At 39.5% G+C, this 22032-nt stretch overlaps 1 protein-coding gene across 4 annotated transcripts in view; it reads right to left on the bottom strand.

Moving 5' to 3' along the window:
- PI4K2B (phosphatidylinositol 4-kinase type 2 beta) overlaps positions 1-11685 on the bottom strand; it is a 36294-nt gene extending 24609 nt beyond the window's left edge. For 2 of the 4 annotated variants that reach the window (XM_089911733.1, XM_089911732.1), the window contains exons 1-3: positions 11227-11685; positions 2490-2626; positions 287-487 (exon numbers count right to left, since the gene is read on the bottom strand). In XM_089911733.1, the coding sequence (XP_089767859.1) occupies positions 287-487; positions 2490-2626; positions 11227-11539 (651 nt within the window). In that variant the 5' untranslated portion in view covers positions 11540-11685. The remainder of the gene's footprint in view (positions 1-286; positions 488-2489; positions 2627-11226) is intronic. The other 2 variants (XM_089911731.1, XM_089911730.1) reach the window with 1 other exon arrangement.
- Between the last annotated feature and the right edge of the window lie 10347 nt (positions 11686-22032).

Here is a 22032-nt window from a genome sequence, read left to right as displayed (position 1 = left end):
TCAGTTATCTCTACCTTCAAAAGAATTTCTAGATTTTTTTCTGCTTTCTAAATGCTAGTTCTTTCTCCTCTTTTCGTCAGCATCATCTCAGCTCACCTGAGCAAGAGATACTCCCTTGGATACTTTGTGGATCTACACTAGAATCAATTTACTAGTCATTTGTGACTCTGGATTACAAAAAAAAGGGCTCAACTTTAGGCTCTGGCATTATGAATAATACTAAAGTGTTCACAGAGAAGTGGGCTGTAAATTAGAAGGACATGATTAAAAACAATTTCTGCTTTACCCTTGTTTTTGGTACAATGCCCAGATGAAGCTTTTCATCCACAAGGGAGGCACCAGCTTCGGAAAGGTATCCCTGATTAGGAAGCAGGCAGCCTCTGCCAAAGCAGCAAGGGCAGCAGACCTTATGAACATATTTGGTCCATTTTGGATTCAGGTGACCATAAGGCTCTTCCGATTTGGGTTTAAACACACCAATAATGTTCTATAGGGGAAAAAAAAAGTGGAAATTTTATTAGACTTTTAAGACAGAGAGATAATAATCCATAAAACGCATTCTGATCATTTTCTACTTCTTCCCACCACAAATTTGGGCATCACTCTTAACTATTAAGAGGTTTAATACCAATAACAGTTTTATACGCATTCTCATTCAACAATCTAAAACCAATAATCCTTTGGGCTAATGGTTTTCAAACCTTGCTCTGAGAAATTCTAGGGAAGGTGAGAGAAGAGGGGAGGGCAGGGCTCTAAGACCCCATCCACTGATTTCACCCTTTTTTTTTTTTTGCGGTATATGGGCCTCTCACTGTTGTGGCCTCTGCCGTTGCGGAGCACAGACTCCGGATGCACAGGCTCAATGGCCATGGCTCACAGGCCCAGCCGCTCCGTAGCATGTGGGATCTTCCCGGACCAGGGCACGAACCCGTGTCCCCTGCATCGGCAGGCAGGCTCTCAACCACTGTGCCACCAGGGAAGCCCTCACCCATTTTATGTACTGGACTTCCTAGTTAAGAAGGGGTTCCACTGATTTTAAAATGTTTGAAAACCACTGACCTAGGTCAAACAGTGTTATTATTCAATATCTATTAAATACCCAAATTCTATGTTTATTTATTGTCTACTTTCCCAGTAGATGTGTATTCTAAAAGGGCAGGCACTTTCTCTGTTAGGGCTATATCCTAAGTACTGTGTACCTGGTACACAGTAAACATTCAAGCATCTGTTAAATGAATAAATCCAATGACAAAAAGTCATCTCTAAGATACAAAGGAAATGATAGGATATAGTGACATCTATGCTGCCAGATTCTCCTACCTTAAATCTTTTTTCAGTTATTTCTTTATGAACCAATTTTTAAATAAATTCTCTCCTCTTAAAAAAAATTGCTCATGGATGTCTAAAAGTCTATAATCATTATTACTGGTCTGATAAAATATATTAATATTAAATTTAGAAGCTGAATTATCCTTAGACAAGAAATAAAAATCTTACTATAAGTATATAACTGTTTTATAATGCAATAAAGTCTGAGTCACTAATAAAAAAGTCAAGAACAAATTAAGAAATCAAGCTTGGAATAAAGATAGAGAGATTGACATTACCTACATATATATATTTAAATCTCAAAAAAGCCTATGTTTTAAAATATAACTTCAGTCTTTGCAAAAAATATTTGGGTGGAATTATAATCTTTTTTCCTCCTGAAAAAGAGAACTGCTGGCTATGCATCACTCCGAAAGCTTTTAGAAATAATACAGATTTTTGAAAAATTCTAGACTAAGTGGAACAAAGTCCCATATCAACTTCTCTTTTCTGCCTTAGAATTATACTTTGGTTCATTTCACTTTGTCACATTCCAACGCCTTCAAACTTCAGACTGCCCAGGCTCCTTCTCTGGTACAATGCTGGAAAAAATATTCTGAGGGTAAAATAAAACTCTGCTTGGTTACTGTATGGTAAGGACTTGTGAATATAAACCCAACGAATCTACAGCTAAATGTGAATATTCAATAAATACTTGAAACCAAATATTAAAATAATAAAACAGGGGCTTCCCTGGTGGTGCAGTGGTTGAGAGTCCGCCTGCCGATGCAGGGGACACGGGTTCGTGCCCTGGTCCGGGAAGATCCCACATGCCGCGGAGCGGCTGGGTCCGTGAGCCTGTGAGCCACGGCCGCTGAGCCTGCACGTCCGGAGCCTGTGCTCCGCAACGGGAGAGGCCACAACAGTGAGAGGCCCGCGTACCGCAAAAAAATAAATAAATAAAATAATAATAATAATACAGAAAACTATGGCTTAAAATGAATAGCTCAATTTTTAAGCAGTAGAGCGCTTTAGTTAATGGTAAACTGACCTTTATTTCTGAAAAGAAGGTGTAAGCAGATTTATTAGGAAAATATCTTCAGAAACTCACAGTGACTTCACATTTAAATTAGTGTTTTCCAAAATGTCTGTTATTTATAGTAGGTCTGTGAAATTCTCACCCTCTTAGGATCCTTCACGAAGTAACTTCCACTTGAACCTTGAGAGATTCTTTCTGGATAAACTCCAAATTCTATTGCTTGCTCTGCTTTCAATATAACATCAGCAAATTCTGGATCATCCAAGAATGTATTCAACTCTGAAGAACCAACAATTATTGCATTAAGAAAAATCGATGTTAAATAGAATGCTAAGAAGAAGAAAGACCAGCTCTGAAAATGCTCACAATATGCACCTGTAATACTGGATTAGATTATTAGCACTAAAACATTTAGGTACAGAAAAATGTAATTAAGTATTGTTTGGGCTGGTTTGATGCTTTTTTTTTTTCCCTCTAACCCCACTTCAAGCTATGACACGTGAAAAACAAGATCTCCTATACTGAAATAATCACACTAATGCCTTGTGTTAACTTGAACTCCTCCCTCCCAGTGTTTTTGTTCTTCATCCCACCTCAGCCTCCGACTGCAGTCATACCTCAGATCTGTCATCACTAATACCTGCAATCTCTCCCTACTTTTCACTTTAGGCATCTTTTATTTTTCCTAGTTCACTCCCTCTGGCACCCTGAGTCCAAAAATTCTTCCATCCCACTAGGACGTTCAAAGCACCGATCTACCATATACTGTTCAAGGGTCTTCACCCACTTTGTGTCCCTACTTCCCTCCTTGGCCAGCATAAATTATGGTTAATCATCAAAAAATCACTCTCTTCCTCCCACCCCTCATCATGGTTACCTGGAAAAATCCCAATCCTGGATAAACCCAACTGTCTGCCTATGACTATGCCTATGCCTGGACAGCTAAACTTGACTAGATAAACACAATGCCTGGTGTCTCCCCTTAAATTCATCACCACAGTCCTCAGGTGGACCCTTCATGTTGCCGTGGGAGCATACTACATTCCTGTTAAAGACTCAATGCTTGTGTCCCTCAAAACACTCAAAGCCTTGACCCCTAATGTGATCATACAGGGAGTGGGGTCTTTGGTAGGTAATTAGGTTTAGATGAGGGTGGGGACCCCATGATGGGATTAGGCCAGGTGAGGACACAGTGAGAAGGTTACCATCTGCAAGCCAAGAAGAAAGCCCTTAGCAAGAACCTGATCATGCTGGCACCCTGATCTTGGATTTCCCAGCCTCCAGAACTGTGAGAAAGAAATATCTGTTGTTTAAGCCACTCCAGCTAGGGTATGTCATTATAACGGCCTAAACTAGGATGACTCCCCTCATACACAGACTCTCCCACTCTTCTGGACAACTATCTCATACCCTCCCCTCTCCTCAAAGTCCCAACACCTCTTTCCTCTCAGCAGATGATCTTCCTATTTCAAGAAGAAAAGAGAAGCAAGCAGAAAAAGCTATCATCAGCCCTCAGCACCATATCTACCCATCCACAACCTCTGCCTCCTGCCTACTACTATAGATGGATGATCCAAGCTCTAAGATCAACTCCTCCACTTTGGATACTAGACCTACCTCTTCCTGACTACTCCAGGACATTTCTTCTGCAATTCTTTCCTGTATCAATATTTCCCTCTCTATTGGATCATTTCTACCACCATACAAAGCATGGTGTAATTTTTCTCATCTTAAATCTCTCTTAGCCTCCAAAGTCCCCCTAGACACCCCCTCATTTCTTTGCTCCCTTTTATAGCAGAAGACTTCTATAATTATATTTACCATCTCCAATTTTTCTTCTCCCACTCTCTTTTGAACCCATTTCAATCACGCTTCTGACCTGACCACTCCATTGATATAATTTTTGTCAGGGTCCATAGTAACATCCACATTGCTAAACCCAACCTCAGAACTGATCTTCCTTGACCAACACCATCGTTTCACCCTGTCGGTCACTCCCTCCTCCTGAAAACACTTTCTTCACTTGGCTTCCAAGACGCCACTTCTCCAAGTTGTCCTTCCATTTCATTAGTTCCTCTTTTTCAGTCTTCTGTGGGCTCATTTTCATCCCCCTGATCACTTAACTTTGGAATGCCCAGGTTCAGTTCATGGCCCTCTTCTCTCCCTCATCAGCACTGATGGCTCCCTGATTTATATCTCAAGCCTGGACTTCTGCCCTGAACCCCAGACTATCATACTCAGCTTCTCCATTTGGATGTTTAGTAGACAGTTCAAACTTTACTGCCTCAAACTCAATTCTTCATTTCCTCTCAACTGCTTCACTCCCAGTATTCCCTGTGTTAGTTACTGGCAACTCCAAATCTTCTAGGCGCTCTTGCAAAAAACCTTGGAATCATCCATGATCTCACACCCTCACCCCCCCACAGCCAACAGCAAGCTGTGTAGCTCTACCTTAAATGAATATCCAGAACCTAACCACCTCTTACCACCTCCATTCCTTCCATGTGATTCAAGTCACTATCAACTCTAGCCTAGATTGTTACAAGTCTCCTAACTGATCTCTCTACACTCAACAGTGAAGGTATGGTAATCCTTTTCAAACGTAAGTCAGGGAATTCCCTGGTGGTCCAGTGGTTAGGACTCAGCACTTTCACTCACAGGGCCGCCCAGTGGTTCTCCATCTCACTTGAAGAAAAACTCTAAGTTCTTATATTGGCCCCCAAGACCCTACCCAATCTCCCCTAACCTCCACTTTATTTTTCTGGTTAGCACTTATCACCTAACATATTATATAACTTATTTATTTTGTGAGCTCCAAGAAGACAAGGATTCTCTCACTGCTATATACCCAGAACTTTTATAGTTCCTGGAACATAAAAGGCATTCAATAAACACTTGCAGAGTTAATCATTTAAAGTGGTAATTAATCATTTAAAGTGGTAGACAAGCCAAAAATTATTCACATTTTACTCTGAAAGGCATTTAAGTGCTATTCACGTCAATCTTACGAAAATTCAAACTATAAACTTTCCTTAATTTAAAATTTTCCTTAATTCAGACATAAACAAAACAATTATTTACTAATTTTTAAAAGTTTATGCTGAGAAAAATACTACAAAAAGGGCCCTTGGGCATATTTAACCTACTTAAAAGAATAAATAATCCAAGTACCTTAGTCATGTCTATACAATTGATATACTATTTCCAGATCTATTCCATGAAAATTCTTAAGAATGAAGGGAGAAACTTTGTCTTTCTTGTTCACTGTGCATCCCTAGCACCTGGAAGAGGGATTGGCATTTAGTGGGTTCTTCATAAGCATTTAAATGAATAAATGAAGTATTATTTGTGTGGCAGAATATGCCAATAATAATTATCATTAGTCAAATGATATTTCTTCTAGATCAGGGCTCTTAACAAGAAAGAACTTGAAAAGCTATTTATTTCAACTTTGCTCACAGTACTGACGTACTTTCCATAATACATCACCAGCAGGTGGTCTCTGGACCAATGTTTAAACACTTTCAAAGACAGATCACTCCTTTTTCCATACTTTTTGTGTTTGTTTGAAAACAAATATAAACTTCTTTCTTTTTCAGAAATAGGTTTCCTGTAGTTTCACCCAATGTCCCAGACCTGCCATCTGGAGCAAAACAAAAGTCTACTTACTCCTCTCTTCCCAGGGATAGCCCTTCAAATAGCTGAAGATAATTTCATGCTCCCCTAAGTCTCTTCTATTCTCTGCCTCCTTCCATATGGAAGTATTTTCAGGCTTTTCAGCATCCAAGTTGCCCTCCTGTTTCATGCTTCAGTTTTCAATGTGCCACTTTAAAATATGGTCTCCAGAATCAAGCAACCCATTGCAGAGAATAGAGATATCTCTCAGTCTTGACACTATACCAAAATAAGAAGTACTCAAGTATTACAATCGTTGTTTAGGAGTCCTGTCATACTAATTCATGTTGAAATGGCTAAACTCTTGGACCCCTTTTGGTCTCTCCCATCCTGTACTTGAGCAATTCTTTTGGAAACTATGTGCAGACTTTGACATTACTATTAGATGTTATCAAATTGCTTTATGGGTTAAGCTTTATGAGTTCATCATAGAACCTGCCTTTGTTACTCTCATGGAGCCCAGGATCATACTCTGAATACTTAATAATTCAGCTTCAACCAAAATCAGATCAGAACGATTCCTAAAAAATCAGCCTGGATGTTCTCAATCTCTTTTTCTTTAACTTGTCCCTTTAATGAGCAACTCTTTTGGAGATAAATGAGATTATCTCCCTACATGAAAACTGGCATTCTTTGAAAATGGTCTGGATTTACCATCACAATCCAGAAAGGCACTTAAAAGACAACTGGTCCTACCTAACTACTGCCAGAAAAAAAAAAAAAAAAAAAAGACTATATATCAACTATTCTAAAAATCAAAGTAATTCTTTTTTAGTAATTTTTCTGATTCATAACTCACAATTACATTCTACAACTTTCTTCATTTTATTTACCTAAATGTGTATTTAGCAATGAGTTTAACTTGGAGAACACACCCTAAAGTTACACTTCAAGATAAATGTGCCATGGAGATTTGGTTTGAAGGTTTGTTGTCATTGTTTGGTTTGATTTTTAATAGCTGAGGGCTTAATTAGCTATATCTTCTTTAAATTTTGTTCAGTTAAAATTACTTTCTCCCTTTTAAGAAATAAACTATGAGATTTTTATTTGTCCCTGTATCAAAAAATATTCCAATTTTCTGAGGAGCATGTGAGTTCTATCTCTGTATACTCTCTTTGGCACTCCTCCAAGAAGCAGTGGCCTTCTAGCAAGTTCCAGTCCTATTCAAACTCCACACTTTTCACAAGGCATCCAGCCCACCCTCCGAACCTTTGTCCATGCTGTTCTGATGTATATGCCAAGCTTCCTTTCTATGGCTAATTCTTATCCATCCTTCGACTTCATCTGATCACCTTGCAATGCTATAACAAAATGATCTATGTTCCAGGAGGGCAGAGAGCTTTGTTTTGTCCTGTGATATATGCCAAGTGCTTAAAACTGTACCTGGCACATGGTAAACCCTCAATAAATTTGCGAATTATTTATTAACAAACCCTTAACCACACTTAAGGGTTACAGCTGATCCTCTGATAAGCAGAAATTGAAAATGGATTAAGAGAACCCCTTGTATAACCTCTTATATTTAGTTTTATATAAGTGTGCATAGTAACTTATCAAGCTCTCATTTTAAATAAATAAATCAAAATGAACTCTTCCTCACCTAAGGGTTGGGAATATATCTTACCCATTGGCCAGAGTATTTTCTAAAAAGAAAAGTAGCTGGCTCACAAGTTTGGCGATCTGACCCAAACTGGAACCCTCAGGGGTTCCAGTGCTATTCATCCTCAAGTCTCAAATTGGATGCTATTTCCTCTGCTAAATCTTCCCTGGCCCCTAAATCCAGGGTATGGCTCTATGGAAGCCTTGGCTTTCCCCATCCAAGCACATATATCCTCTGTTAGAACTGTTTGTTTTAATTGACTCTTTCCTTCATGAGGTTATAAGGTTGCATGGGGACAAGGCTCGTGACTGGACATCCATTTGATATCTGGCCACCACTGTTTCCCCAAGGCCTCAATTTCCACTGGCACCCCACAGACACTGAAACATTTGCTGAATGATGGATCTCTGCAATAAATGGAAAACGAGAATAAGTGTATTCTAATTATTGGTTGAGGAATAATCTCCAACACACTGCTGCTCACTCCCTTTCAAAAGTTCAGCTTTGGAGGATTGTCAAGATCCTCGGGATATCCACTCTTCTAATACCTTCCTCTAAACTAAGCCAGACTATCAGGATCTCGAATCTAGACCCAGCAATACTGATAACACCACCCACTAGAATTACTTCTACTGAAATGAACTTCAGGGAAGTTGTAAGCAACACTCCTGTGAAAGTCATCACTTTTATTACCAAGATATTACTCAGCATATAATCTCTTCTCCAAGAGAATACATGACAGTTTATCCTTTGCCAGTTTTGTTTTGGTTCAAATAACTAGTCTGTTTTAACTTTATGGACAGAGTGATTGTGTTTCTCTCAAGTTGGCTGCTCGGTAATCTTAAATATCAAATTTGTGGGCTGCCTGTATCGAGTGTGTGATGTTAATTTTGTGTACTCTTATTCCGGCCCCCATCTTATTTATTTCATTGCTCTTATTTTCCATTCTCATATTTCTTCCTTAGTTTTAAATGATTTTATTTTGTTCGTACATTTATAAGCCACCATGAATCATTAAATGGCTTATAAACACACACTTTCTTTTACTTTAGAAGCTCTTTGCGAATTCTAACACCATTCTCTAATTGCCAGGCTCTCCAACAAAATTGATAAGTGCCTCTGGTTTATATTAACTGGGACCGTCACTTCACCTCTCTGTGCTTCCTTAAAATGAAAATAAATAAAAAATAGTGCTCACATCCATAGGGTTCGTTATAAATTAATATATGTGAAGCACAGAGAACTATGCCCTCTGCATGTACTAACAGTTTTGTGGGTATTAACTATTATCATCTTTACTACTCTTCAACTCACTGATTAAAATGACAACTGGAACAAGGAATGCCACTAATCCTTTTGACATTGATCCAACAACACTATGTTTATGCTGGTTCTAGACTTTGTCACATGTCTTGTTCAAGTAAAGATAACAGACATATGACATTCTTCCACTGGGTAAAGTACATAAAGCTCCTGTTTACATAAAATAGTCAAGCATCATAAATGATGTTAATATTAATCTAAAGGCAAGAATATCTTGGAACTAGAGAGGTGGCTTCATGGAAATTGGATGGTAAAGGACAAAGCAAGTTAATGGACTCAAAAAATAACTAAACTTAATCGTCTAGTTAAATTAATCATGAACTTTCTAGGAGAATGGTTTGAAATTTTAAAAATAGTTTTTACAGTTCAAAACTGTTTTTAAATCCATTAAAAATAAGACCTCCATAATAAGTAAACAAAAGTTAACAATTATTTTATAACACTTGGGGATCTACAGCAAAATGGAAAAACTGTAGGACATGAAAAAACTAGGTTCAGTCTGGCTTTTCCACTTCCTGGACCTTGACCTTGGCTTACCTCTGAAGTTCTATCAACTACTAGTTATTACAGTTTTCATTCATTTTCAGTCTTCACACTCAGGATGGGGGTAAATAACTAACTTGCTGTGCTATTGTGAGAATTAATGAAATATACAAAGAAAAAGATCTTAGCAAACTGTAAACTGTGATATAAGTAAGTTACTGCCATTCAAAAGGTTGGAATTCTCTTTAATAATCCATTTGTATTCAAATATTATACTCTATCTCCACTTTGACTTTCTCTAGCCTTAATATCATTTGTTTACAAAACCTCAGCTTCATAGAATAAATGCATTTTTAAGGTTTTAGGCTCTTTTAAAATCTAGCTACACAGGTAACTTTGGGTAGAAAAAGGCAAGCTAGCCACACAAATCTTAGTTACTTCACAGACCGGTTTCTAGGTAATATATACCCATATTATCAATGTAGCTGGGTGAATGTGGATCCATTTGTGATTTGATTGCAAATGCATATTTGTTTGTTCTGTTAAATGTTGTACTGTCAATGCAACCAAAAGCTAACATAATGGTAGCTAGCCGATCTGTATATTAGACAGGTTTGTTAAAGCTTTATTCATTAAAGTCTGCTTCCCTTGGGCTGCTCTGATTTATTTACTCTAGAATATTTGACCATAAATTCAACTACAACTAGAATAACCTACTCTACCCAGAATTCTTTAAATTGTAGAAGCCCCATTACTGTACTAATAGCAGGACATGTAAAATCTAACCACTCCAGAAAAACTTAAGCAGCATTAATGAAAACTACATTTTCTGTGCCTTTTCTTTAAGCTCACAGGTGGAATGAAACTCTAGGCACAATGCACACATCTCATCATTTAAACCATCCTTACCACCAGCAAGTAGGTGTTATCATGGCCATTTTACAAACTAGCCTGTCTCAGCTCTACCTAGGACTCTTACAAGCCTATTCTATTTTACTATCAAATTAGCCTTATTCGACTCGATCATGGCAAAAAATTCGATTTATCAATAAATATCAATGCTTGCAGTCGCATACCTTTCAACATCATTTCAATTATCCTCTCTTTCACCTGAGGCTGTCAGTCTGCTTAACAATGAAAAAAAATTTTTTTTTTTAAAGTATAAAAATAGAAATGACTCAAGAAAGGAAACTTTGCAAGAGAGAGAGCAGGTACAGAAATTCAACTGCTTCTGCGCCCTCTGGCTAATGTTACAGTAACAATATTTAACTTCAAAAGTTTTTGAAACGTGTCCCAGAGGCAACCGGATATTCTTGCTCTCTATCTCTCGGCTGTCATCCACCTTGCAAATTCACCAACTTTCCTGGTAGCTCAGGGTTCTTAACCCCAAACTCAAGTCCAAACTTGAGCAAACAACTTACGTCATTTTACAGTGTTAGCTTTTCCTGTCTGATTACAAAAGTTTAGGCTCACTCTTAGGGGAGGCCTCAAGGATCAGTGTTTAATGACAACCCCAGGCCTCAGGTGAAGCAGCCTATAGCCCCTGGAAAAGGTGCGAGTAAACGGGGGAGCAGGAAAGAAAGGCGAAGTGTCCAAGGTGTGCGCAGCGGCTGACCCCTCGGCCTGTGCGCCGGACCTGATGCCCGGCGAAGAGCCTTTCCTACTAGGCAAGGGCTAGCGGGAGACAGCGAAAGAAGCCGGGGGTAGGGACCCAAGGAGGGGCTTGAATAGGGGGCTGAGCGGCGGCGGCGACAGGCGCACTGGCAGGGCGCCGGGGAAGGGAAAAGCCGGATCGCACCTGAACCCACGGGGTGGTTCCGGTCCAGGTTGGTGGGCGAGCTCCGCAGGCACCCCAAACTCAGGGAAGAGAAGAAAGACGCATCCCTGGGCAGGAGCAGCAGTTCCCGGTCACTGGCCTGGTTAGGGGAGGCCGCGCCCTCCTCCCCGACAGCTTTCTCCAGCCGCACGGCGCCCCCCGGAGCGCCCTTCTGCGGCTGGGCCCAGGCGATCCGCGGCAGCAGCGGCTCCCGCTCCTCGTCCTCCTCGTCCTCCTCCTCCAGGCTCCCGCCGCCCGCGGACGCCTGCCGCCCGGGCTCGGAGGGCTCCGCCATGGCCTCCCTCTGTGCCTTCCGCGCTGAGACCGACTCAGAGAGGCGAGGCGTCCGGATCTGGCCTCGGCATCGCGGGGAACCGGCGCCGCTTGGTCTGACCGAAAGCACCTCTCTAGTGTGTGGTCCCGCTCGGCGCCCGCCCGGCGGTTGCCCCGCCCCGCCCCGCCGCCGGCCGAGCCCCACCTCGCGCCCGTCCCGCGCCTGCGCGGAAGGGCCGGGGCGGCTGAGATTGGGGGGGAGCGCGGCGCGCGGGGGGGGGGGGGGGGGGCGGAGCGCGGCGCGCGGGGCGGGCCCGCCACTTGCCTCCTAGGGGCCGGGAAGACGCCGGGAGGGGCTGACTTTACTCCTTGTTGAGCGAAGGGGTCGAAGTTAACTTACTTCTGCGGAGGTGCCCCTCTCCAGCCCCAATCGGCCTCTCCCTCCCCTGCAGAATTCTCATAGAGTTTACCACAATCTATACCTGTATATTTCTTTGTATGACCATGTAACATGTTTCCCCCACTAGAAGTCCACGAGAGCCAGGACCTTGTCACTTTTTCAAACATCCCTGATTTTGGTATTTTGCATTTTCTCTTTTTTTTTTTCTACTGACTAATATGGTCAGAAGTTTATAAAAATTTTAAATTTTTTCAAAAAGCCATCTATGGTTCCATTGATTATTTATTCTCTAGTTTATTGACTTTTGTTCTTTATTATTTCCTTCTTCCTACTTAACTGGGATTTGATTTCCTCTTCAAGCTGATTAGAGTAGAAGATTACATTACCGATTCTGGACTTTTCTATTTTTTTCATATAAGCATTTAAAGCTATGCATTTCCCTCTAAGCTCTGCATTATCTGCATTTCACAAGTTTTAATATGTTGTGCTTTCATTTTCATTCAGTACAGAGTAGTTTTAAATTTCCCTTATTGTTTCTTCTTTGACTCACTTTTTTGAAGTGTGTTGTTTAATTTCCAAATATTCAGGGGCTTTTCTAGATACTATTTTTAAATTATTATATAGATATATTTTTAGGGAGATTGCGATAGACACATATACACTATTTTTAATTTATTTATTTTTGGCTGTGTGGGGTCTTCGTTGCTGCGCATGGACTTTCTCTAGTTGTGGTGAGCAGGGGCTACTCTTCGTTGCAGTGCGTGGGCTTCTCATTGTGGTCCTGTTGCGGAGCATGGGCTTTAGGCGCGCAGGCTTCAGTAGTTGTGGCACACGGGCTCAGTAGTTGTGGTGCACAGGCTTAGTTGCTCCACAGCATGTGGGATGTCCCTGGACCAGGGCTCGAACCTGCATCCCCTGCACTGGGAGGCGGATTCTTAATCACTACACCACCAGGGAAGCCCTAGATATTATTTTTTAATTACAGTATAGTTGACATATGACATTATATTACTTTCAGGTATACAACATAATGATTCAATATTTGTATATATTGCAAAATGATTCCTGGTTATTATTACTGATTTTTAATTTAATTCTGTTGTGGACAGAGAAGAGTCATTAAAATTTCAACCTTTTGGAGTTTATTGAGACTCATTTCATAACCCACCATATTATCTCCCTTGGTGAACATCCCATGTGTGCTTTAAAAAAGAATGTGTATTCTGCAGTTGAGTAGTTATATAACTGTCAATTTTTTTCTATAAATATTAATTCAGTTTGGTATTGATAGTGTTATTCTGATCAACTATATCCTTATGGATTTTTAAATTGAGTTGTTCTATCACTCACCGAAAGGAGACTATTACAATCTGTGAATGTGGATTTGTCTATTTCTTCTTTTAGTTTGATGAGCTTTGCCTTTATGCATTTTGAAGTTGTGTTATTAGGTGCATATATATATATGATTTTTATGTCTTCTGTTAGGCTTTCAAGTCTTCCTGATGATTTAACCCTCCCTCCCTTCCTTTCTTTCTTTCTTTCTTTCTTTCCTTCTTTCTTTCTTTCTCTTTCCTTCTTTCATGAACTGCCCCTCCTTATCTCTCTTAATACTCCTGGCTTGAATTCTATATTGTCTGATAATAATACAACCTCTCCACCTTTCTTATGTTTACTGTTTGCCTGGTAAATCTTTTTCCTTTTCAATCTATTTGTATCTTTATATTAAATATGTGTCTCTTGTAGATAGCTTCTAGTTGGTTCTTTTTTTTTTGGCTATGTTGGGTCTTCCTTGCTGTGAGCAGGCTTTCTCTAGTTGCAGTGAGCAGGGGCTACTCTTTGTTGTGGTGTGCAGGCTTCTCATTGTGGTGGCTTCTTTTCTTGTGGAGCACGGGCTCTAGACATGTGGACTTCAGTAGTCTCAGCACATGGGCTCAGTAGTTGTGGCACACGGGCTTAGGTGCTCAGCAGCATGTGGGATCTTCCCGCACCAGGGCTCAAACCTGGGTCCCCTGCATTGGCAGGCAGATGCCTAACCACTGTGCCACCAGGGAAGTTCTATAGTTTGTTCTTGATTTAAAAAAAAAAAATCCAGTCTGATAATTTCTGCCTTTTAATTGGAGTTTTTAGTTTATTTACATTTAACATAAGATTAATATCATTGGATTTTAAGTCTATTATTATTTGCAATTTGTATTCTATTTGTTTCATCCCTTTTTTGTTCTTTTGTTTCTCCTTTTCTGCTTTCATTTGGGTTAATCAATATTTGTTTATATTTCATCTTTATTCCTTTATTGACCTTCCACTAAACTTCTTTACATTAATTTTTAGTGCTTACTCTAGCATATTCATGCTTAAAGTGTCTCAATGCATGTAGACCTCATATTGTAGTAACTGATGTAAAATGTAAGAACCTTGCAGAAGTGTAGTTCTATTTATCCTCCATCCTTTACATGATTGCTTTCATATACATTAGGCCCACCTATGTTTAAATGCAGTGAACTATTTTTGCCTTAAACAATTACATCTTTTAAAGAAATTTTTAAAATGTATATTCTTTTCTATTTACCTACATATTTACCATTTCCAGTGCCCTTTATTTCTTCGCATAGATCTGAATTTTCATCTAATATCATTTCCCTTCCCTCTGAATAATTTTTTAAAAGCATTTCTTGTAATGCATAACTTCTAAGTTTTTGTTTCTCTGAAGTCATCTTTCACTATCATTTTCAAAGAGTATTTTCTCTGCATATAGAATTCTGGATTGACGTTGCCCCCTACCCCTGCTCCCAGTTTAACTCTTAAAAATATGATTCCATTGTCCTCTAGCTTTTGTTGTTTCTGAATCCTGTCCCTCTACCCACCCACTCAATTTCTACTATGTCATTTTTCCCTAGCTGCCTTTAAGATTTTCTCTTTATCTGGTTTTCAATAGTTTGACCATGATGTTTGTGGTATGAATTTCTTTTTTTATATATCCTGCTTGGGTTTTGCTGGGTTTATTCATTTTTAAAGTTATGTATTCTACCAAATTTGGGGAAATCTGTCATTATTTTTTCAAAAAATTTTCTGCCCCATTCTCTCTTCCCTTTCTTTATGTGATTCCTATTACATGTATGTTAGGCTCTTTAATATTGTCTTGAAGGCTAGTAGGGCTCTGTCCATTTTTTTCAATAGTTTTTATCTCTGTTTTTCAGATTGGATAATTTCTTTTAACCTGTTTTTAAGTTTACCAACCCTTCAGCCATTTCTAAATAGCTGTTAGGACTACCCAGTGAATTTTTTATTTCAAATTTTGTACTTTTCAGTTCTAGAATTTCCATTTGTCTCTCTCTCTCTCTCTTTTTAGAATTTCTATATCTCTGCTGACTTTTTCTGTTAATTCATTATTTTGACCATATACTTTTTCATGTCCTTGCATATATGTATAATAACTGTTTAAAACTCTTTTCTAGCCACAATGGAGAATGGTATGGAAGTTTCTTAAAGAAGTAAAAATAGAGTTACCATATGATTCAGTGATCCAACTCCTGAGCATATATCCAGAGAAAATCATAATTGGAAAGATACATGCACCCCAATGTTCATAGCAGCTCTATTTACAATAGCCAAGACATGGAAGCAACCTAAATGTCCATCAACAGGTGAATGAATAAAGAAGATGTGGTATATATATATATATATATATATATATATATATATAATGGAGTATTACTCAGCCATAAAAAAGAATGGAATAATACCATTTGCAGAAACATGGATGGACCTAGAATTTATCATCCTAAGTGGAGTAAGTCAGAGAAAGACAAATATAATATGATATCACTTATACGTGGAATCTTAAAAAAATGATACAAAGAACTTATTTACAAAACAGAAATAGACTCACAGACATAGACAACAAACTTATGGTTACCAAAGGGGAAAGAAAGGGGGTGGGATAAACTGGGAGTTTGGGATTAACATATACACACTACTATATATAAAACAGATAAACAACAAGGACTTACAGTATAGCTCAGGGAGTTATATTCAGTATCTTATAATAATCTATAATGGAAAAGAATCTGAAAAAGAATATATATCACTTTACTGTACACCTGAATAACACAACATTGTAAATCAACAAATTTAAATCAATTTAAAAAAAAAGTCTTTGCTAATTGTTACATCTGAGTCATCTTGGAGTCAGTTTCTACTGACTACCTTTTCTCTGAACCATGAGTCAAACTTTCCTGTTCCTTGGAATCCAAATTGGAAAAGAAGAAGTAAAATTGTCACTGTTTGCAGATGACATGATACTATACCTAGAAAATCCTAAAGATGCCACCAGAAAACTACTAGAGCTAATCAATGAATTTGGTAAAGTTGCAGGATACAGAATTAATGCACAGAAATCTCTTGCATTCCTATACACTAGCAACAAAAGATCAGAAAGAGAAATTAGGGAAACAATCCCACTTACCATTGCAATAAAAAGAATAAATTACCTAGGAATAAACCTACCTAAGGAGGCAAAAGACCTGTACTCAGAAAACTATAAATACTGATGAAAGAAATCGAAGATGACACAAATGGAAATGGAGAGATATACCATGTTCTTGGATTGGAAGAATCAGTATTGTGAAAATGACTATACTACCCAAAGCAATCTACAGATCCAGTGCAATCCCTATCAAATTACCAATGGCATTTTTCACAGAATTAGAATACAATTTGTATGGAAACACAAAAGACCCCAAATAGCCAAAGCAATCTTGAGAAAGAAAAATGGAGCTGGAGGAATCAGTCTCCTTGACTTCAGACTACACTACAAAGCAACAGTCATCAAGACAGTATGGACTGGCACAAAAACAGAAATATAGAAAAATGGAGCAGGATAGAAAGCCCAGAGATAAACCCACGCACCTATGGTCACCTAATCTATGACAAAGGAGACAAGAACAGACAAAAGAAAAGACTGTCTCTTCAATACTGGACAGCTACATGTAAAAGAACGAAATTAGAACCTCCCTAACACCATACACAAAAATAAACTCAAAATGGATTAAAAACCTAAAGTAAGGCTGGACACTATAAAACTCTTAGAGGAAAACATAGGCAGAACACTCTGACATAAATCACAGCAAGATCTTTTTTGACCAACCTCCTAGAGTAATGAAAATAAACAAATGGGACCTAATTAAACTTAAAAGCTTTTGCACAGCAAAGGAAACCATAAACAACACCAAAAGACAACCCTCAGAACGGGATAAAACATTGCAAACGAAGCAACTGACAAGGGGTTAATCTTCAAGATATACAAACAGCTCATGCAGCTCAATATCAAAAAAGCAAACAACCCAATCAAAAAATGGGCGGAAGACCGAAATAGATATTTCCCCAAAGAAGACATACAGATGGCCAACAAACACATGAAAAGATGCTCAGCATCACTAATTATCAGAGAAATGCAAATCAAAACTACAATGAGGTATCACCTCACACCGGTCAGAATGGCCATCATCAAAAAATCTGCAAACAATAAATGCTGGAGAGGGTGTGGAGAAAAGGGTACCCTCTTGCACTGTTGGTGGGAATGTAAATTGATACAGCCACTATGGAGAACAGTATGGAGGTTCCTTAAAAAATTAAAAATAAAACTACCATATGACCAGGCAATCCCATTCCTGGGCATATACCTGGAGAAACCCATAATTCAAAAAGATATATGCACCCCAATGTTCATTGCAGCACTAGTTACAATAGCTAGGACATGGAAGCAACCTAAATGCCCATCAACAGAGGAATGGATAAAGAAGACGTGGTGCATATATATAATGGACTATTACTCAGCCATAAAAGGGAACGAAATTGTGCCATTTACAGAGATGTGGACCTAGAGACTGTCATACGGAGTGAAAGTCAGAAAGAGAAAAAGAAATATCGTATAATATTGCTTATATGTGGAATCTAAAAAATGATGAATGTATTTGCAAAGCAGAAATAAAGACACAACTAGAGAACAGTGTATGGACACCAAGGGGGGAAAGGAGGGATGGGATGAATTGGGAGATTGGGATTGACATATATACACTACAATGTATAAAATAGATAACTAGTGGGCTTCCCTGGTGGCGCAGTGGTTGAGAGTCCGCCTGCTGATGCAGGGGACACGGGTTTGTGTCCCGGTCCGGGAATCGTGCCCCGGTCCAGGAAGATCCCACATGCCGCGGAGCGGCTGGGCCCGTGAGCCATGGCCGCTGAGCCTGCGCGTCCAGAGGCTGTGCTCTGCAACGGGAGAGGCCACGACAGTGAGAGGCCCGCGCGTACCGCAAAAATATAAATAAAAAAATAAATAATAAAATAGATAACTAGTGAGAACCTACTGTATAGCACAGGGAACTCTACTCAGTGATCTGTGGTGACCTAAATGGGAAGGAAATCCAAAAATGAGGGGATATATGTACATGTATAGCTGATTCACTTTGCTGTACAGCAGAAACTAACACAACATTGTAAAGCAACTATACTCCAATAAAAATTAAGTAAAAAAACCCCAAAACTTTCCTATTCCTTTATATTCTTGTTAGTTTTTTATTGTGTACTGGAAATTGTAGGTGATACATTGTAGAGCCTCTAGATTCTGTTATCTTCCTCTGATAAATGTTGATGTATTCTTGCAGGTACAGTAAGTCCCCTACATACGAATGAGTTCTGTTCCGAGAGCACATTCGTAAGTCCAATTTGTTTGTCAGTCCAACGGAGTTAGCCTAGGTACCCAACTAACACAATCGGCTACATAGTACTGTACTGTAATAGGTTTACAATACTTCTCACACAAATAATACATGAAGAACAAACACAAAAAATAAAGAAAACATTTTTAATATTACAGTACAGTACCTTGAAAAGTACAGTAGTACAGGACAACAGGGCTGGCATTGAGTGAACAGGCAAGAAGAGTTACTGACTGGAGGGAGAGGAGGTGGGAGATGGTAGAGCTGAAGGATCGTCAGCGATAGGAGACGGAGGGCAAGGTGCAATTTCACTCATGCCTGACGTTGACGGCACAGGTTCTGGTTCCTTGCTGGATTCAGTTCTATCTACCCTCTTGAAAAAACAATCCAGTGATGTCTGGGTAGCTATTTTTTTCTCATTGTAGATGACACGGTAGCACTGGATTGCATTCTGAACGGCTGCTGCAACCTTCATGTACTGTTCTACGATCGGGTCCTGTGCCTCCAAAAGTAACAGTGCCTCCTCACACAAAGAAAATCCCCTTGCCATTTCCTACATTGTGAATCTCTTCGGTTCTGCAGTTACTTCTTCTTCCTCTTGTCTCTCTTCATCCTTTCTCTGGGCCTCCAATTCCTGGCGCTTCTTAGCAGTACCAGCTACATCACCACTGCTTTTACGCTTGCTTCCGGACATCCTGGGCTTGAAATAAAGATACTGCACTACTGTACTCTATACAGGACTGTACAGTAAAGTACACAAAAGCACAGCCACTTGTAGAGGATGCACGCACGTGACAATGTACAGCAGACACGTGAACTAACTTACATGATTGGACACGAATACACGTTCACATCTCTGAAAGTTCGCAACTTGAAGATTCGTATGTAGGGGACTTACGGTAGTTAACTTTTATCCTATGCACACAGAGTTCAGGAGTCAACCAAGGACTTGGGCAGAGTGTATGTGTAGATTTTGGAGCTCTCTCCCTCTATTACTCCTTCCTTTTCAGGAGTTTCATCCTCAACTTCCAGATGCTCTGGGAGCCCCAGGGTCCATTCTCTAATTCCTTAAACCATTGAGATTGTGGCTTTCTGAGTTCCCGCTGCTTTTCACAGTGCAGACCGAGTAGTGCCCTCAGATAAACAGATGTATGAGCATAAATCATACTCATTATATTTCAATTCTTTGAAGAGTAGCCATCCCTTAAAATCCTGCCTGCTAGCTTTTGGTTACTTTCCAGCATCTTCAAACAATTGTTTTTATATTTTATCCAAAGTTTATAACTTTTATCTATAAAAGGCTTAGTCTGATATAATCTCCTATAACATATTTTTATGGAAATGTATCTTTTAGTGAGATGAATGGTGCTATTTTTTGTCCGCAGTTCACATGTTAGTAGAGGAATATTACTTATTGCTAGATAAGACAGGATTCGTCATCAGTTCTATTCGTAGTTTTAGTTTTTATAGATATAAACACTGAGAAAATATGTTCAAATAAATAGATGCTTATGGTGAATACTTTGAAATAGCAATGTCACTCAGATCTTTGATCTTCCAAATGCTAAAAGTCATATAGCACTCTATCATCAAAAATTATTTTTTATGATCTATTATAAGGCAATTCATTTAGGTCCTCCTTTGAGTTATTCACTTTGTCAATCTCTGGGAAGTATACCAAAAAGTCTTTTAAAAGACTTATCGGTAATTAATAATTGTACTGTAACTCTTTCATTTCAAGGCACTTTATTTTTTAACTCAGAATTGAGAAAATAAGAACATTAACATTTCTATAGACCTTTGGCAATACAATATTATTTGTTAAAATGCTTTTATCTTATCATGAGTTTTAAGTATATTTTTGCCAAAACTTTAGAAATGCAAATTTGGCTCATTCAGTGTATGTAAAAAATCTAACTTAAAAGTTGATCGGGGGCTTCCGTGGTGGCGCAGTGGTTGAGAGTCCGCCTGCCGATGCAGGGGCCACGAGTTCGTGCCCCGGTCCGGGAAGATCACACATGCCGCGGAGCGGCTGGGCCCGTGAGCCGTGGCCGCTGAGCCTGCGCGTCCGGAGCCTGTGCTCTGCAACGGGAGAGGCCGCAACAGTGAGAGGCCCGCGTGCCACAAAAAAAAAAAAAAAAAGTTGATCGGTAAAGCCAATGTTTATTACCAAATCAATCAGCCAAAGCAGACTTTTTTTCAATTCTTGTAAACATGGTAAAATATATCCCTGTGTCAGCATCTCAGTTTTGAATTCTAAGGCTCTGCTGCCTCCAGTATTTCTCACAGATATTTCTTAATTTTGTTCCATGGAATATTCCCTTAGGAGTCCATTCTTCAATAAGAGTCAGGGTTTAGAAGATGCAAGACCTTTAAATGAAACGTGGCATCACTCTTACAACATCACTCTACATCCTAACACTACATCCTAGAACATCCTAACACAGGCCTAAATGCACCATGTCCAATGTCACCATCACCTGTAAAATAATGCTCCTTTAATAAGAAAAGACACAGAGCGCTGCCGCTATTTGCTGGGGCTTTTGTTAATGGAGGCTGTGTCAACATCTGTATTTCAAATCCAGTCTTTGTTGTGAGCCTCAGGTTTTTTAACACCCCGGAGCAAGGAGCCATTGGAAGATTCAGGATAGGCATTCCAGCACCACCTGGCATACTATACAATTCAATTCTGCCACTAACCACCCAGAGTTAGCACAGATCCCACAAGTTAAGGGGTCAGTTCTCCATGAGACTGTCCTTACTACAGATGCCAGCTACACTTCAGGGGTCCCCAGGACACCCCCTTTTATGACCAACTGGCTATAAATTTGGGGGGCCCATGACCTCCTCAGGTTCTGTAATTTGCCAGAACAACTCACAGAACTCAGCAAAGATCTCAAGGTTTTTGCCGTAAGGGAGAGTATGATGAGATGGAAATTACAAACAAATAAACAGGCAGTTACAATACAGTATGCTGTAGCTATGTGGAGGAAGTACAGGCTGCTGTGAGAGCATATAAGAGGGGCCAAGATCAGGAAAAAGGGTTAAGAAAGAGAATTCAGGGGCAGGGAAGAGACTTGGCTGGAGTAAAATCCCACCTGAAATTTCTGATCATTTTTTTTCACCAATCTAGCTGCTGCTTTTTGCTAGTGGTACTGGTTGGGCTCCATCAACAACTCTCGTCCCTCCAAGGTACCCCAAGTGATCTTTATTTTCACCCCTAAGTAGAAAAACGATCCTTACTGAGGAAACATGGACTCAAGAAAGTTTCCTAGTTCCTCCATACATTCAACAAATAAATTGTGCCAAGTGCTATTGTAGTGCTGGGAAGAGAGGAGTGAATGCACCTCTGCTCTCATGAGGCTTCCATTCTCCTGGGGGAGATAAACGATAAGAAGT

This window comes from Delphinapterus leucas, chromosome 5, assembly GCF_059928025.1.
Source record: "Delphinapterus leucas isolate spDelLeu-1000000601 "Yukka" chromosome 5, BTC_Dleu_Yukka2, whole genome shotgun sequence".
Taxonomy (NCBI): Eukaryota; Metazoa; Chordata; class Mammalia; order Artiodactyla; family Monodontidae; genus Delphinapterus; species Delphinapterus leucas.
The sequence above is the reverse complement of the archived record's forward strand: the minus strand, read 5'-3'. Positions and strand labels throughout refer to the sequence as shown.